This window comes from Nuphar pumila, chromosome 5 (assembly GCF_984573655.1).
Source record: "Nuphar pumila chromosome 5, dmNupPumi1.hap1.1, whole genome shotgun sequence".
NCBI lineage: Eukaryota > Viridiplantae > Streptophyta > Magnoliopsida > Nymphaeales > Nymphaeaceae > Nuphar > Nuphar pumila.
Genome location: NC_143253.1, coordinates 4588116 through 4607498, shown reverse-complemented (window position 1 = coordinate 4607498; position 19383 = coordinate 4588116). Strand labels below are relative to the sequence as shown.

Below are 19383 nucleotides of genomic sequence, written 5' to 3'. Positions count from 1 at the left end.
ATTCATTTCTCAAGTCTAAATTCAAATTCAATTACTATTTAGGTATTGAATTCAAAATCGATTCTTGAAAATCAATCCAAATTCAAAATCTATTATGACTTTGAAAATTCATTCCTATTTCAAAATTTTCAAAATCCCTTTCTCCTTATTCTTTTCACATCAAAATTTATTTTCCTAACTCTTGATTATTTCAAAACTTAGAACTTCAAATATCTTTTCAGATCTATCTCAAGTTCTAAGTTAGATTCAACTTTCAAAAACCATTTCTTTACTCCATTATCAAATTCATTTCAGAATCACTTGGAAAATCTCAAATTTTCAAAATATTTTTCTCAAAAAGAGCATACATCCTTGCATTGCACAAGCATGATTCTCTATGCATTTTAGACTTAGAATAAACTCTTAGATGATATTTTAGCAAAGCAAAAAGCATAAATTCGATCATTGGTTCGATTACCCCTGGTAAAGGCGCCAGGAACGGTCGAACCTCGTACCGACGAACGAATCCCGTCTCTCCATTTTTTCTCCCAAATTTTGAAAACGGAGGGGGGTGATTTTCAAAACATTTCTTTGGTCAAATGAGACCTTGCAAAAGAGTTTCTCTCTCTTCTTCCTTTTCTCATTCTCTCTTCTTTTTGGTCTTTTATTCCTCTTCAAAAGGGAATAGAGGCTAGAAAGGCAAGGAAAAGGAAAAGAGGAACGAGAGGAAAAATTTTGCATGATCAGAGGAGTTAGTGACCGTGATGGGACACGTCTTCGTCCGATCGAATCTATGCCTTTACTTTGCTTTGATATTATCTAAGTCTTTATTTAACAAATGTCAGCTTCATTTCCATGCAAACCTTAGGAGCCTAGACTCTGTCCTAGCTGACATCATTGCATATAGGATTTAAGTATGGTTTGGTAGGACTATATTGAGGAGATCTATCCATGCTCACTTAGACTTAGGTCTGAAATACAATTCTCCTCAATTATAGGGATTGAATGCAAACAATGTATGCAAGTGTATGCTTCTCTTCATTTAAAATTTTTTATCTATTTAGGATTTGCATTAGAGCTTTCTGGTTTTATTGCATATTGAGCATGTTTTTCGAAAACATCCCTACCTATATTGTCCCGGTCTTCATGTTGCTAGGCTGTCTCACTGAACCATAGTTCGGGAGAGAGCCTCACAACTGGACCACTTATTTGGGTTAGCGCCCCCCTACCACGTACCTAAGGGTCATAGTCTGAGGTATATTGGTAGGTGCTCAAGGATGTTGGGAAGCCACTACCTTAGAACCGGAGAAATATTTCTATGCCACGTACTTCGAGCTTCGGCTTGAGTATATCGGCATACCTTAATTGAAATCAGATGATCTGAACCATAGAGTTAGAATTAAGGTCATATAAGTCATTTCAAAATATTGCATTTAGAGTCAACCTTTAGGGAGTGTTGTTTGCGCATCCTTGTTTGTGCAGCTGTGATTATGCGATGTTTTGTATTTCTCCTATATATATCAAACTTTTTTCAAACCCTGGATATATTATTCAAAACTTTCCCTTATTTTCAGAAACCCCAGGTGTATATTTTTCCTTTACCTACATTCTTTTCTCTTTTAGATCAAATTTTCTTCAAAAACCCTGGAAAATTCTTTTAAATTTCCTCAATCTTTCAAAATTTCCAAGATTTATATCTATTCTCCTTTCCTCCAAGAGTCTATCCGTAAGTCCTGCATTCTATCTAATTCTCTTCATTCTTCTTTGCCCCAGTATCATTTCGATGGCGTCCAATTCCCTCGATGTTGTCTTTCCCAGAGATCATGTCTTTTGTTAGATAAAGGATGGATCCTCGGATCATCAGGTTATCCAGACTCATCTATTCTTCCCTCGGTGGTATTATTCCTGGTTCACCACCTTTTCGCGTATGTTCCCAGACAACTTGGATGACTGTGGATTGGAGATGGCATCGGCAGTGGGCAAGCGAACCATCAACGGAAGTCTGATTCAGGCTATGGCAGAGCGATGGAATCCACGTACCTGCACATTTTGGTTTACATGGGGAGAGATGACTATGTTGATGGATGAATTCAGTGACATCATGGGATTGCCAGAACCAGCTGGTCAGCCAGATGATCCGATCGAGCAGGCAACGTCAAGGGGGTAGATGTTCGAGAAGCATTAGCCAGAGCAACATGGAGCAGATCTTGGCCTCTCACTAAGATCAACGAAAGTCAATTCATTGACCTGTTTGGACTCTATCGCAAGTACAAAGCTTACGAGGAGGTCGACACCTTGTCCCGAGCAGCGAAAGACAAAATTCAGTATGCCATGGTCCTATGCACAGTGAGATTAGCATTCTTTCAGGACGGTCAGAATTTTATCGATATCAGGATTGTTCAGCTCTTTCGAAGATGGAGAAGCAAGCAGACCCGTCAACTTTCAGTTTCTATGGCAGCTTTAGCCTTTCTCTACCGAGGCTTAGCTCGCTTCGCCCTTGAAGAGACCATTCTAGTGGAAGGATGTACTTATGCTTTGTAGTCTTGGTTCCTGCGACATATGCCGTCAAAAGCCAGTTCTTTTAGGTTCAACAGTAAGAAGCCGAAGTCTGCCATTCAGTGTCGAGCCTTGATCGAGAGTCTGCATTAGGAGGAGATCGTTTGGGATTACTTCGACAGACAAGAGTCAGTTCCTCGCTACACTCATGCTCGTAGCAAGCGCCACAGATTGCTTGGTCCCTTCTTCTGTGTCGACTATCAGCCAGAGAGGTGTCTCAGACAGTTCTCGCAGCGGCAGGTTCGTGTCAACACTCGCTTCCCGGCGAGCCACATGCCAGAATTCGATCTGCAGTCGGATCAGTGGTCTGGGGCATACCATGCGGCCAAATACACTTGGGATTCCTTCATCTCTCTATCTGTATTTCCTGGACCCAATGCATCTACTGAATATCAAGAGTGGTGGCAAACTGTCTGTCTACCCTCTCTTTGTCTTTGAATCCATTATCAATAAAATTTACTTTTTGTTGTGCTGAAAAGCATTTTTTTGGGCCAAATATTATTTTGAGCGTAGATAGCCGCGATGTTTGTGGCGACCTTATCTCCGACAATGGGGATATTCTTTTAAATATTCTCCTCATTCTTCTTCAATATCTTTTATCATGGTTGACGACCTCGCCTAGGTAACAAGGCACATTTTTTGTTGTCATGAGAATGATGACGCAATTTGTCACAAATTTTGTGACGGCCCAATCCCTGGTAATGGGATAGTCCTTTTAATTGTCTACCAAGTCCTTCATTCTTTTCTCAAATTGTTGTTTTGAAAAAGTTTCTTCCTCTCTCTAACCATTCTCTTATTCTACAAAAAGCATTGGCATTGTCAGAATGGTTCAGACAAGAACTGGAAAGGAAACAGTTCCTCAACACAGTGACAGTGAGGCGGAAGGAATGGATTCTCCCAAGTCAGTCAGAGGACAGAGTCAGTACAAGGGAGATGATATCGATCCAGCCATGTATGGTCTGTTTCAGAAGATGATGGCAAGGATGATGTCAGAACAAGCTGAGGCCAGTCTGAAAAAGGTCGTTCCAAAAAGCAAACTGAAGAAGAAGGCTGTGAAAAAGCAAGTCAAAATCGTCAGAAAAAAGGTTCAGCCAGACACTACTTCTGAGGACACAAAATCAGCAGAGGAAGAGTCAGAAGAAGAAGAACAGTTTGTCTTCAGTCAGAATCTTCCGCGGCAATTCGTAAAGATCACTGAAGAGCCCGAGTCTGTGAACAAACCTAAAATTTGGATCTCAGCTGAAGATCTGATGCACGAGCAATTGAGGGAAATGACTCGAGCAATCAAAAATATTCAAGCCAAGAGCAAAGGCAAACAAACCTATTCGGGCAAAGATTTCTATAACGGCCTAGACAGGGATGATAATCTGGAGAATCTTCCTCGAAAATTCCTCAAATTTGATGGAACGGGCAACCCAAAAGCTCATTTAGCCACGTTCTATGCAGAATGCGGCCGTTTCAGAAAAGATAATCGGGCCTTATTCATTTGCTTCCCTCGCAGTCTGGAAGGAGTAGCAGCCAGGTGGTACGTAGACCACATCAACCCTATCGAACTACGAGAGTTCGATAAGGTAGTAAATCTTTTCATCGAGCGCTTCATGTTCAATGTTGAAGCCTCGCCGACTCTCAACCATCTGTACAATCTTAAACAGAACGAGAATGAGAAAGCAGGAGAGTTCATCCACAGGTGGAGAAGCACCTGTAACAGAATGAAGGTTCCCATCCCAGAGGAACATGCGTTGCAAATAATCCTCAATAACTTTTCCCACCCTCTGTGGAATCTCATCTCTACGTCTCCTGCAAAATCGTTTATTAAGTTGATTGAGGGAGCCGAATGGCTCGAAACAGGATTGGACAATGGCCTCTACGAAGCTTACCCGTTCGTCTGAGGTAACCCTGAGCAAAAAAAGAAGGCACATGTTGCGTATTCCACAGATTTTTCAGGCAACAGCAGCAGTTCTGGCAGCAAGAAGAGCCTTTTCAACACCTTCGATTTTGGTGAGCTTCAATGTTGGTTCAAGAGAGGTCCACATCACGAAGCCCCAAAGTTTCTTCCCATGAAGGTGATTCTCCATAGCCGATGCCCACATCAAATAATTTGAACCATTGAGTTTGAAAGAGAGCTCCACCCTTAAATTGTGCTCCATATTAAAGAAGAAGGTAGAGATGAGGAGAGAGAAAGAACTTTGATCACAATCTTCAAAGTAGCACAAAAGAAACCTTCCAAGATCAAAAAAACCCAAATGGCTTTTATACCATGTAATGAAATAAGCGGAAATGCAAATAACAAGCAAAAAACACTTGTAGGTCCAACAATGGACAAGAACCAAGAAGATTACACAAGCACTTTAAGTGCAAACACATAAACCCACAAAGGGGAAATGCTAAAAGGTAAAAAAGAAGTAATATTACTGAGAGAGAGTGAGAGAACTACAACCAAATAGAAGGGGAACACCCCTCTTTATATACACAAAGAATGAGAGAGAGTGAGACCTTGGGACTCCCACAAAGTAGACCTTGAGGAGCCCCAACGTCTATAAATGTGGGGTCCCTAAGGGTCCCAAAAAGAGAGTAAGGAGAGTAAAAATAAAATAGAGAGTAAGGAGAAAAAGAGAAAATAAGAAAGATCACAAGCACTTCACCACAAAAATAGCACTTATAATGAAGAGCACAAACCCACGAGCACTCCTCTACCAAGAGAGCACCTCCAATGAAGAGCACGAACACTCCTCCACAAAGTGAGTACCACAATCTCACAAGTACTTAAATGGGTTTTACAAAAGAGACTTTATCTCTTCCAAATCTTGAATGGCATGCTTCCCAATGCACTACAAAATTAGCTTGATCTTCCAATATCTGATACCATGAAAGAAAACAAAGGTCTCCGAAGATGTTCACCAAACCAACAAAGTAGAGACTCAAAGAGTTATACCAAAGCACCAAAAGAGAATACACAAGCCATAAAATGGGCTCACGCAAAATACCCACTAAAGGGGCAAGCACAAGGAATAAAAAATATTATTTTATTCATTAACAAATATGCAAGAATCATACCATTACAAAGGGAGTCATCCCCTATTTATAATACACAAGAGGAAGTCTCTAAAGAGACGTTGGAGCAGGTCCAACAGCTCCATTTGGAGCCGTTGGGCCTATCCTAACGTCTATTTTGAGTAGTCAACATTATGTTGACTAGTCCAAAATAAACTAGAAAAAAAAGAAGAAAATCTTAGTTCTAACCTAGTTACATTGTAATTAATATATATATATATATAGAATATATACAAATATGTAATATATACTTATATATTATATATATACAATATACATATATATACATTTTTAACAATTTCCATCAAATTTAATAGGAACCACCATCACCACTTCCTTGTCGGTCATTTAGGAGAAAAAAATAAAGAATATAGAACCAAGAAGAGTAGAAGGTACTTGGTTTGGCAATGCTTCACAAATTTGCTATGACGAACACTCTTAAAAAATCAGCTACACGAACATCAATCTTCAAGTGAGGCTATGGGAACACTTCACGAGGCTCTATCCGATCTTCTCGATCTCCCACGAGTCTCTTAAATACCACAAAACTTATCAATAGAGCACCAAGGCTCTGATACCATGTAATGAAATACAAAGGTGCCACTTATGGACAATCACAATGACCACTAATGCGTCAATTACACAATCACAAATCACTCACTTAAGGACATACAACAAACATAAAAAATAGGATTTGTATACACCAAAAGCTTTAAGCAAAAAGCCTTACAACATATGGGGTTTGAGCCCCTTTATATACACAAAGGAGCCAAGAGAGTCGTTGGGGTCCCCAACGGCTAGAAATGTAGCCTATGGGGAGATCCCAACGGTTCTATGGTCAAATGACCATTATGCCTACTATTTTAGGATTTACAAAAAATAAATAAAATGAAAGAAATAAAAATAAGGCAAATATACAATGTATACAATGACCATAATACCCCTATATTTACAATGACTAAACTACCCATCAAACTGTATATACATTAACATTCTGGACTGTGTTATTGTATTTTTTGTGGTTCCAATTTAGCTTTGTTGATTTCGATTTCAGATAGGATTCGGAGGGTGACCGTTCATTACCCTGTCAATTGCTGTACTTTTTTCTTGTACTGATTTTTCCAATCAGTAATGAGTTTTCCCTTCATTAGACAAAAATGTGAGTCCAGCATACATCTCAGAGATGCCCCCCCCCCCCCCCCCCCAACAATGTTGAATACCTGTGAAATAGAATCCTAATTGTGACAAATTTAGAAAGATTAATATTAAGATAACAAGCGGAAGCAATGACAACACATACAATTTTTTTATCCTGGCTAAGTTGCTCAGTTCTGGAGGAAGTGGCCCCTTAAGTTTGTTTGCTTCAACCGCCCTGCATTTAACAATAGAGGAAGTAAAAAAGCTTAACTCAGGATTACAAGGTTGAAAAAAGTGCATTATATGGAATCAGTTAACAATATTTTTTGAAACAGACAAAGAAAGGTATCCTTAGATCCAGTAGTTAGTGTCCATCATATTGATTCAGTATGTATCCTTAGCTCCAGTTACTGGCCATCATATTGATTCAATATTAGCCATGTCGGATGATAGTTAAACACAATAAGCAGCATCTCATAAGTCTGAATTATACTCTTTTCCAGGAGGAAGTAGGGGTCAGCAGTATATGGACTTTACATAGGGAAGCTGCATATGGCTTCAGTTTTTATCTGTCAAGCTCACTTCTAGAGAATGGAAAGATTGTTTTTCCAATATAAAGCTAAATTTTCATGACATTGAAAATTCACTTTTCATCTTAGAATAAATTGTACTTGCTTTTAAACAGCTATATTTTATTGTAAAATTTATATATATGATGAGTATTTTTGGTAAAAGTGAGCTTAAAAGATGCAGTTAAGTATAAAGACATTTTATAGATTATTATCACTTAATATTATTATATATTTTTTCCTACCTTTTTTATTTTTTCTTTATTCTATTTTTCCTTCTTTATATATCTAGTTCAATTTGAACTTTGAACTAGATATATAATCTAGTCAAGTTCTTGTTAGAACTTGACTAGATTCTAGCTGTTGGACTCTAGTCCAACGGCCACAATAAGAGTAGTTGGACTAGAGTCCAACAACTCTTTTTGGGACATTTCATTCCTCTTGTATAAATAGGGGTGAACCCCTCCATTGTATTCACTCAATGCTTCTTAAGCATTTTTGTTATTAATAAAGATTTATTATTTCATTGTTGTGTTCTTTCTTTTATACCCTTTTATGGGTTTTGCTTGAAGTGTCTTTGTAGACACTCTTTTGGTGGATTCAAGTGCTTTTGTGGAAGACCACCATTTTATTACATAGTATTAGAGTTGTGGAGATCTTAGATCTTGAAGAGCTTCCACCTTGTTTTTTGTGCTCCACTTGCAAAAGGTGTTTTATCACCTTGTTCTTGGTTCAAGAAGATTCGTTTGAAGAAATGAGGCTATTGAAGAAACTTTTGCTACAAAAATTTGTATTATTCATCCTCTCTCTTATACTCTTATCCCTCTTTTCTCTTTCTCTTCTCTAATCTATTCCTTTCTCACTCTTGTAAAAGATGGATGACAATGATAAGATCACCATCATACCCATGAAACTAAATGATACTAATTATGTAATGTGGGCTTCGATTATGAAGCACCACATTTGGGGAAAAGGGTTATGGGGTATAGTGGATGGTTCTGATTCGGAACCTAAACTATCACTCACCAAAATAGAGGTGATAAAGAAGTTCTTCTAACGAAAGAGGAGAAGAGCAAGGCGTTATAATATGTAATCTCATGTAATTCTATCTCATATCTCATATGTAATCTTTTTCCTTTTCCTTTCCCTTAACTAGCTTTAGTTAGCCTTAGTTAGGATTTAATTGAAAATTAGGTTTTAGTTTAGATTTTGGACCTTTTTAGCTATCTCCTTTTTGACTAGTCAAAAAGCACTTTTTGACTAAAGTCAAAAAACACTTTTTGAGAGAGTCGTTGGACTCCCAACGGCTCTAAATAGAGTTGTTGGGAGTCCAACAACTCTCTTGATGGCTCCTTTATCTTCCTCTATAAATATGGGGTATTGTCCCCTTGTAAAGTATTCAAGTGTGTGGGATTTTCTCCCAAGTTCATTTTGTATACCCTTTTTTCGGGTATCGTGTATGAACCCTAGAGGTTCTTGTGCTTGAGCTCTCTTTATGAACCTTTATGGTTCTTGTAATATTTTTGTGAGCATTTCTTGAGAGATATTTTGGTTGTGGGTTACATTTTCTCACATGGTATCAAAGCCGATCAAAAGTTTTGTTTTTTTGTGCATTGGGAAGCGTGCCATTTAAGTTTCTTTCAAAAGAGTAAAGTCTCTTTAAAGGAATGGTTGTGTGAAGACTTGGAAGCTCGGAGGACTACTCAATTTCTACTATTTTGTGGTAGAGTATCCTCTTCTTTACTTATTTTAAGTTTTGTCTCTTTTTCTCTCCCTTTTCTTTCCATTCACAAGTTTGTAAAATGGATAACAATGATAATGTCACCATTAAGCCCATAAAACTCAATGATTCAAATTATGTAACATGGGCTTCAATCATGAAGCACCTTATATGGGGAAAGGGATTATGAGGATTAGTGGATGGAACCGATGAGGAACCTAAACTAATTCTCACCAAAGAAGAAGGAGAAAAAAAATACCTCTCTCGGAGGTAGAAAAGGTTAAAGTTATTTCCACGTATAAAAAAAAGTGAAAAGAATGGAGAATGGGACATGCCAAAATCATGTCTTGGCTCATATCAAGTGTTGACATAAAGAAGTGTTCAAGCCTAGCCAAATTTGAACATGCCAATGATGCGTGGGATTACCTTAAGAGAATGTACTCTCTCAAGGATATTGCCCACTTATGCAATCTTCAAGAAAATGTCCGTAATATGGTTCAAGGGGACAAGAGCATTAAAGAATATTACAATAGCTTGTCCAAGTTATGGGAAGAATTAGTCCTCCTTGAACCAAAGTGGCATTGTCCACATGATATAGAGCTTCGCCAAAATCAAGTGAATGTGGAGCATTTCTTCTAATTTATCAATGGTTTGAGATCGAAATTTGAGTCAACCAAATCCGCTCTTCTCCATCGAGGTAAAGTCCCTTCCATCGAAGATACAATAGAAGAATTGAGCATGAAAGAGAACAGACTCAAGAAAAGAATTTCCAAAGGTGATGATGATTCGATCTTAGCAGTATCTAGACCGGGAAATCATGTTCGCCCATATAAACCTCCACATGTTGGGAGGACTAATGATGAAAAATACGGAAGCGAGTTTGAAAGAAGAAAAGTCATTTGCTATTATTGCCGTGAACCGGGACACGTCAAGATGTACTGTCCAAAATTAAAAAGACCTTATGAAAAGAAAGCTGCTACAGTTGAATCTCTGCAAGAATCAAGTGAGACATCCATTGGAAATATGTCTCTAACTCAATTGGTGGAGGCGCTTCAACCTCTTCTAAAAGGAGCTTCTTCATCTGCTGGAGCCGTTGTCTCTTCCGTCGGCATCTCCGATCCCGGTAAATCTCTTTGGCTCCTTGACTCTGGAGTTTCTTTTCATATGACACCCAACATAAAATTGCTATCACAATGTCATAACTCAAGTGAATCAAATGTTTTTACTGCAGACGAAACATCTCTTAAGATTAAGGGAATAGGATGTTTTGAAAATACTTCTCAAAATTCAAAAGGATTTTGTAATAAAAAATTAGATATATTCTCAAACTTAATCTAAATCTTTTATCAGTTTCTCAATTAACTGACCATGGGTGTAACGTTTCCTTCTCTTCTCGTGATTGTCGAGTATAGGATCACCAGTCAGGGAAGCTGATTGGGGAAGGCCACAGGGAAAGAGGCTTGTACTACATGGATTTTTTGGAAATACCCAAGAAATGTTCAAAAGTTAGATTTAGATCTTTGGCACAAAAGATTTGGGCATCCTTGTTTATCCAAGATTTAGTTTTTTCCAAACATGGAAAAAATTGTAATTTTGAAGCTTTTACATGTGAAAAATGTATTCTTGAAAAAATGAAAAGACTGCATTTTCAAGAAAGAACCTTTGTTTCTACACGACCACTTGAGTTGATACATTTCGATGTTTGGGGTTCTGCACCTTTTATATCAAAGGGTGGCTTTGTGTATTATGTGATTTTTGTAGACGACTTTACATGGTACACTTGGATCTATTTTCTTAAACATAAATCCGAAGTTTTCTCTGATTTTCAAATATTTCACAATATGGTCAAAAACCAGTTTAAAGAGGATATTTCAATATTTTGCACTGATTCAGGGAGAGAATTTTTATCAAAAGAATTTAAAGATTATTTGAATCTATATGGGATTTCATATCAAAAATCATGTCCTTACACCCCTCAACAAAATGGTTTAGCTGAAAGAAAGCATACGCACATTATATAAACAGTAAGGACACTTCTTATTACACATCAAGTACCAAAAATTTTCTAGGTTGAAGCAACTTTAACTGTTGTTTATCTTATCAATAGGATGCCTTCTTCCTCGATAAACAATATTTCTCCAACTGAAAAACTTTATAAGCAAACTCAAAATTACTCTAGGTTGAGGGTATTCGGGTGTAAATGTTTTGTGTTCACAAATAAGAATGATAAATTCTCTCCATGTGCTATTTCCTGTGTTTTTTTAGGTTATGCAAATCATCAAAAAGGTTATAGGTGTTTCGATTTTAAAAATAACAAACTATATGTCTCAAGAAATGTATTTTTTTTGGAAAATGAAAGTCCCTTTGAAAATAAAGATTCCACGGAAATAGATGAGTACTCTTTTTTATTGGACCTAGTTCCAAGGAGTAATGAAAGTGATATCGATCAAGATGATCAAAATGATATCACTAACATAGAACCAATTAATAGCAACCAAGATTGTATTCAATATTCTAGACGAGAAAACTTAGAAAGACCATGTGCCTTTGAAAAATACACAAAGGAACAAGACCCTGTGTCTTCAACTAGAAAGTCCACTAGAATCTCAAAATTTCCTGAAAAAATTGTCATATGAGTCTTTTTCACCAAAGTATCAAGCCTATATCGCCTTAATTCATTCTTATGAAGAACCTTCCAGTTATGCTACAGCCAAGGATCAACCTGAATGGGTCAAAGCCATGGAAATTAAATTAGAAGCCTTAGAAAAAGTAAACACTCGGACCATTCAAGATATCCCACCCAACAAAAAACCTATTGGTTGTCGATAGGTGTACAAAGTTAAGACCAAGAGTGATGGCACTCTTGAGAGATTTAAAGCTCGGTTAGTTGTCAAAGGCTATTCCCAAGAATATGGAATAGACTATGAAGAAATTTTTTCCCCAGTAGCTAGAATGACCACTGTTAGAATCTTGATAGCTCTTGCTTCTATAAAGAAATGGCATATTTTTCAAATGGATGTTAAGAATGTGTTTCTAAATGGAAGTTTAGTTGAAGCAGTATGCATGGATCCACCACCAGGAATTAATGTCCCTAAAGGGAAAACTCTTCGCTCAAATAAGGCTTTGTATGGTCTCAAACAAGCTCTGAAAGCTTGGTATGATAAGTCTAGTAAGGTTATGCTTGATTTTGGTTTTCAATCTTGTTTTACTGCACAACTTTATTTGTTAAAAATTCTGATGCAGGTATTATTATTATTTTTCTCTGTGTTGACGACATGATCATCACCGAAAGTGATAAAAAATGAGTTTACAATATTAAAAAGTTCCTTAAAATACATTTTGAAATGAGTGATTTAGGTTTTTTGAAATACTTTCTTGGTATAGAAGTTGCATACTCTTCTAGAGGATATTTACTAACTCAATCTAAGTTTGCCTTAGATATTGTTTTCAGGTCAGGTATTTCAGATGAAAGATACGTTGACACTTCCGAAGTTGTAAATATCAAAATGAAGATTGATGATGGAGAACTGCTTGAAAATCCAACTCCTTATAGACAACTCGTCGAGGCACTATCGTATCTTTCAATTACAAGACCTGACATTGCACATGTTGTCCATACAGCAAGTCAATTTCAGCATGCTCCAACTTCTGTTCATATGGAAGCAGTTTTGCGTATTATTAGATATATTAAAAATTTTATTTTTCGAAGACTTTTTGTATGCTTCTTCTAACCTAGAACTAATTGCTTATACTGATGCAAATTTGGGAGGTAATCCCAATGACCGCCACTCAACTACTAGTTTTTGTGTCTTCTTAGGTGAATCTTTGGTCTCATGGCGATGCAAGAAACAACAAAAAGTCTCTCTCTCATCAATAGAGGTTGAATACAGGGCAATGACTACAACCAGTATGGAAGTAGTCAGGTTTCGACGCCTACTCTCCGACATGGGAGTCGAAAGTACAGGAGCATCAAATCTCTGTTGTGACAACAAAAGCTCTATCTATATTGCCAGCAATCGAACTTTCCACGAACGCACCAAGCATATAGAGATGGATTGTCACTACGTACGAGAGAAATTTCTATGCGGCACCATCAATCTTCCCTACGTCTCATCAGAATATCAATTGGCAGACTTATTTACCAAACCTCTCATTGCTCCTCGATTTCACTTTCTCTTAGACAAACTTTAGGTTATCCAACCGTAAGCTTGAGGGGGAGTGTTAAAATATGTAATCTCATATGTAATTTTATCTCATATCTCATATGTAATTTTTTTTCTTTTCCTTTCCCTTAACTAGCTTTAGTTAGACTTAGTTAGGATTTAATTGAAAATTAGGTTTTAGTTTAGATTTTGAACCTTTTTAGCCATCTCCTTTTTGACTAGTCAAAAAGCACTTTTTGACTAAAGTCAAAAAACACTTTTTGAGAGAGTCGTTGGACTCCCAACGGCTCTAAATAGAGTTGTTGGGAGTCCAACAACTCTCTTGATGGCTCCTTTATCTTCCTCTATAAATATGGGGTATTGTCCCCTTGTAAAGTATTCAAGTGTGTGGGATTTTCTCCTAAGTTAATGAAGTTTAGTTTTCCTATTCATTTTGTATACCCTTTTTCGGGTATCGTGTATGAACCCTAGAGGTTCTTGTGTTTGAGCTCTCTTTATGAACCTTTATGGTTCTTGTAATATCTTTGTGAGCATTTCTTGAGAGATATTTTGGTTGTGGGTTACATTTTCTCACAGGCGTTAGCCACTTATGAAAAGAAATGAAAAGAGTGGAGAATAGGGCATGCAAAAATTATGTCATGGCTAATTAATAGCGTAGACATTAAAAAATGTTATAGTCTTTCCAAGTTCGAACATGTCGATAAGGCTTGGGAATACCTTAAAAATATGTATTCCCTTAAAGATATTGCACATGTGTGTAATTTACAAGACAAAGTTTGGACAATAACTCAAAAAGATAAAACTATTCAAGAATATTATAATGAAATGTCCGAACTTTAGAAAGAATTGGCTCTTTTAGAGCCAAAATGACATTATCTCAAAGACATTGAGCTCCATAAAAAACAACTTGATATGGAGCATTTTTATTAATTTGTAAACGGTTTAAGACCAAAATTTGAGTCGACTAAATCGGCTCTTCTTCATCGAGGAAAAGTTCCCTCTATCATTGATACTATAGAGGAACTAACTATGAAAGAAAACAAAATTAGAAAGAATAATCCAAAACCAGAAGATGATTTTGTTCTAGTTGTGTATGTGAAAATGTCTACAAAGAGACAATGTATATAAAACACCAAATCCACGAAGGGATGTGTGCACACAAGCACAATAAGAACACCCACAAGTGCACAAAGGCACCAATACATATGCACAAAGGCATACAAATATTAACTTTGTATTGAAAAATAAGAGAGGGCTTTTTGGAAAAGCTTAACCAAATACAAAGGGGAAGTCCCCTATTTATATACAACAAGAGCCAAGGAGGGGCTCCAATATGAACGTTGAAGCCCCTCCAACTGTTAGAAAACTAACAGTTGGAGGGGCCCCAACGTCTATAGTTGTGGGCCCCTCTTGGTTAAAGAGAAAGAAAGAAAAAAGAAAAAAAAATTACAAACATATTCATAAGGTCAATATGCGTAAAAAGAGGAAAAAGACAACTATACCCTTATTGGGTATTACATCAATTAATCATGATATATATATATACACATATATATACATATATATCTATAGATATATATGTATGCATATGTCTATTATATATATATATAGGTGTACATATTTTAACACCTCCCCTCAAGCTTACGGTGTGATGACCGAAAGTTTGCCGAGAAAATGAAATCGAGGAGAACATAGCGCCTTGGTGAAGAAGTCAGCCAATTGATATTCTGATGTTACGTAAGGCATATCAATGGTCCTCTTCAGATTTTCTTCTTTGACATAATGACGGTCCATCTCAATATGTTTTGTTCGCTCATGAAAGGTGTGATTTTTGGTCAGTATAAGCAATTAATTTTAAATCAGAAGATGAAGATAAAAATACTCCCTTATTTATGGAACCCTTCACATATCTGACAATTCGAAGAACAACACTCATGTGAACAGATGTAAGAGCATGTTGAAATTGGCTTGCAACATGTACAACATGAGAAATATTTGGTCTTGTAATGCTAAGATACATTAGTGAGCCAACAAGTTGCTTGTAAGGTGTTGGATTTTCTAGAAGAATTCCATCATCAATTTTATTTTTGTTTCAACTATTTCAGGAATGTCAGAAACTTTATCATCAGAAATACTTGACCTGTCAATAACTTCGCAAACAAGCTTAGTTTGAGACAAAAAATATCCCCTGTGAGAGTATGCAACTTCAATGCCCAAAAAATCTGTCAGAAATCTCAAATCTGACATTTCAAATTTTTCAGTTAAGGTAGCCTTATTTCTCTTGATACTTATAGTGTCATCCCCTGTGATTAACATATCATCAATATATAATAACAAGATAACAGTTCCTGCACTAGATTTCTTAACAAATAGCGCAGTATCAGTGTAACATGAAACAAACCCATTTTCGATCATTATACTAGTAAATTGATCATACCAAGCCTTGGGAGCTTGTTTTAAACCATAGAGAACTTTGAGCAAACGTAGAGTTTTGCCCTTTGACACATTCATTCTCGGAGGTGGTTCCATATAGACTTCTTCATGTAGGTCTCCATTTAAGAATGCATTTTTACATCCATTTGGTATATATTCTATTTTTTAATGGATGCTATAGTAATTAGACACCTAACAATAACCATTTGTGCTACAGGGGCAAAGGTTTCATCGTAGTCAATATTATATTCTTGCCCATACCCTTTGGCGACAAGACGGGCTTTATATCTCTCAAGAGACCCGTCGCTTTTAGTTTTAACTTTGAAAACCCACCTACAACCTATGATTTTCTTTCCTTTACGTAAATCTTGGAATTCCCAAGTTTTGGCTTTTTTAAGGGTTTTAAGTTCATTTTCCATTGCGTCCTTCCATTCCACATTTTCTTGGCTTCTTCGAAACTCTTAGGTTCTTCATATGAATGAATGGCACTAAGACATGCCCTGTGTTTAGGTGAGAAGAATTCATAGGAAATAAATCTAGAAGGGTTTTGTCTAGTTCTCTCAGTCCTTCGAGGAGGGTTTGAGGATGATTTACTAGACTCACTAAAATTTTCAATCGCACTTTTGAAATTGTTTTTATCTCTGTGAGTATAAGTGATTGGGCCATTAGATGTTTCTTCTTCTAGAGAATGATCAATGGATTGAGAGAAAGGGTCGTGAGTTTCATCTATTTTCTCGTGATCACTAAGGTCATTAATTATGGATTCATCATCGCTAGAGACATCATCATCTCTAGAGAGTAACTCAAACAAGAACGAATAATCAGTATTCCTCTCATGAGTTTTACTTTCTTCAAAACCACTGATGTTTTCTAGAAATGTTACATTCCTAGAAACATATAGTTTATCATTTTTAACATCATAGCATCTAAAACCCTCCTGGGTCTTGGAATATCCAAGAAAGAAACAAGGGATTGCTTTGGGTAAGAGTTTTTCATTTTTATCAGTGAGGACAAAACATTTACACCCAAATATCCTTAATCTATTGTAATTGGGGTTTTTTTGTATAAGATTTCAAATAGAGAAATTTTATCTAAATTTTTCGAAGGAAGACCATTTATGAGATACACTGAAGAGCTGCCTCGGCCCAAAATCTTTTAGGAATGTTTTGGGAAATTAGTAAAGTTCTAGTTGTTTCAATGATATGCCTATGTTTCCTCTCGGCTAGGCCATTTTGTTGAGGTGTTTTTTGACAAGATCTTTGATGAATAATTTCATTTATTTCAAGATAACTTTTGAAATAATTTGAGAGATATTCTCCTCCGGAATCGGTTCTAAAAATCTTTAAACTTTCATTAAATTGATTTTTAATCATTGAATGATATGTTTTGAAAGTCATAGAGACTTCATGCTTATGCTTGAGGAAATATATCCAACAAAATCTAGAATAATCATCCACAAAAATGACAGAATAAGAGAAACCCTCTTTAGATACAACAGGTGTCGGTCCCCATACATCCGAATGCACAATTTAAAAAGGTTTGGTTGTAAACATAGATTTTTGACAAAAAGGTAAGCTTCTCATTTTTCCAAGAATGCAATCATTACATGTGAAATCACCTTTACATAGATCTTTAATAAAGTGTAAATATGAGAGCTTGATAATATTGGGATGCCCAAGACGTTTATGCCAAACATTTATATCTTTATGTTGGGCAACATTACAAAAAGAGGTTTTTGAAATTTGAAGAAATTGCATATAGTAAAGATCTCCTTTTCTAGAGCCTTCCCCAATCAACTTCCCCGACCGGCGATCCTGTATCCAACATTTATTTGATGAGAATTTGATATCACACCCATGGTCCGATAGTTGAGAGACCGAAAGTAAGTTTAAACTTAATTTAGGTATAAATCTAACTTTAAGGATAGAAAAGTTTTGACTTTCAAAATTTCCAAAACCTTTAATTTCAAAAGAAGCACCATTGGCGGTTGAAACGTATGCGGGAGATAAATTTTTTGTATATTCAGAAAGCATAAAAAATTTGGAGTCATGTGAAAGGAGGCACCCGAATCTAAAAGCCAAAGAACCTTACCGGGAGGAGAGAAGGTTGACATGGCGACACCAGAGGTAGACCCTTTGAGAAGAGGTTGGAGGGCTTCCATGATTTGACTTAATGATAGAGATCCATTGTTGGATGCGGATGGTGCTTCCTCTTGTTGTGGTTGAAATGTGGACATAGCCACCATTTTCTTCTATTTTGGATAAACCGGTTTAATGTGCCCCGGTTCTTTGCAAAAATGGCAAATGATTTTGCTATAATCTCTTCCTTGAAATCTTCTATTTTGGCTTCCATCTTCTCTTGCTCCTTGATTTTGAGATTTGAAATGTGGAGGTTTATATGTCTTCAAATTGTTCCCCAGTCTAGATACGGCATAAACTCCTTCATTTTCATCTTTAGAAGGAACGACCAACACACTTTGATTGGTTTTGTTCATTCTCAATCTAGTTTCTTCTCCACTTAATTTTGTAATAACATCTTTTAGAGGTGGAGATGTAAAGGAGGATAAAAGAGAGGATCGGGTTTGCTCAAATTTGGGTCTTAACCCGTTCAAAAAGTTGAAAAAATGGTCCTCTTCCAATTGCTTGTGTCTCAATTCAATAGCTTCTCCACTCCATTTAGGTTCTTGGAGTGCAAGTTCATCCCAAATGGATGAAAGTTCCCCAAAATACTCTCTAATAGACATTTCCCCTTGTTGAAGGGTTAATGCCTTCTTTTGAAGGTAGTATTTATGGGATAGATCCCTTGAAGTATACATTCTTTCAAGGTAATCCCATACTTGAAATGTCTTTTTGAATTTTAAAATGTTGGCATTTATCCTTGTTTCAACCGTTGAAAAGATCCATGAAAGAATCTTATAATTCTTCATCTCTCATTCTTCATGCTTTTTATTGTATTCCTCAAGTGCTTTCTCTCTTTCTTCTCCCTCAAGAACCTTAATCTCACCTTTTTCAAAGGTGGTGATTTTTTGTTCGGGTTCGACCATCGTGCCTTTGACATACCCCCAAAGGCTTTTTCCCTTAATGTGAGCTCCCATGTTTCCGGCCCAAACATGATAGTTGGACCCATTAAGTTTAAAATCAAGAGAGAAATGAGAATCTTTTTTCTCCCATATGAAAGCTTCTAAAGAAGGAGAGAGAGCCTCTAAAGATTAGGAAATATTACCACAATCGGTCTCCTTGAGCTTTCTTGAAATATTCCACCACACTCGCAAAAGGCTTGATACTCCAAGAGATCAAGAGAGATGAGTGAGCACGTTCGCCGAGGCACGATTGAGATGATGTAGATAACCAAGCTTTTCTTCTATAAACCTCGCTTTGATACCATGTGAAAATGTCTACAAAGAGACAATGTATATAAAACACCAAATCCACGAAGGGATGTGTGCACACAAGCACAATAAGAACACCCACAAGTGCACAAAGGCATACAAATATTAACTTTGTATTGAAAAATAAGAGAGAGCTTTTCGCAAAAGCTTAACCAAATACAAAGGGGAAGTCCCCTATTTACACACAACAAGAGCCAAGGAGGGGCTCCAATATGAACGTTGGAGCCCCTCCAACGGTTAGTCTATAGTTGTGGGCCCCTCTTGGTTAAAGAGAAAGAAAGAAAAAGAATAAAAAGAAAAAAAAGAAAAAGAGAAAAGAAAAGAAAAAAGAAAAAAATATTACAAACATATTCATAAGGTGAATATGCGTATAAAGAGGAAAAAGAC

General features: G+C 36.6%; 1 protein-coding gene across 1 annotated transcript in view; it reads right to left on the bottom strand.

Moving 5' to 3' along the window:
- The window catches only part of LOC149836542 (putative LRR receptor-like serine/threonine-protein kinase At1g53440), a 42094-nt gene that overhangs the window by 14774 nt on the left and 7937 nt on the right, over nucleotides 1-19383 (bottom strand). The window contains exon 5 of the mRNA XM_090006943.1: nucleotides 6887-6958. Coding sequence (XP_089863069.1) covers nucleotides 6887-6958 — 72 coding nt within the window. The remainder of the gene's footprint in view (nucleotides 1-6886; nucleotides 6959-19383) is intronic.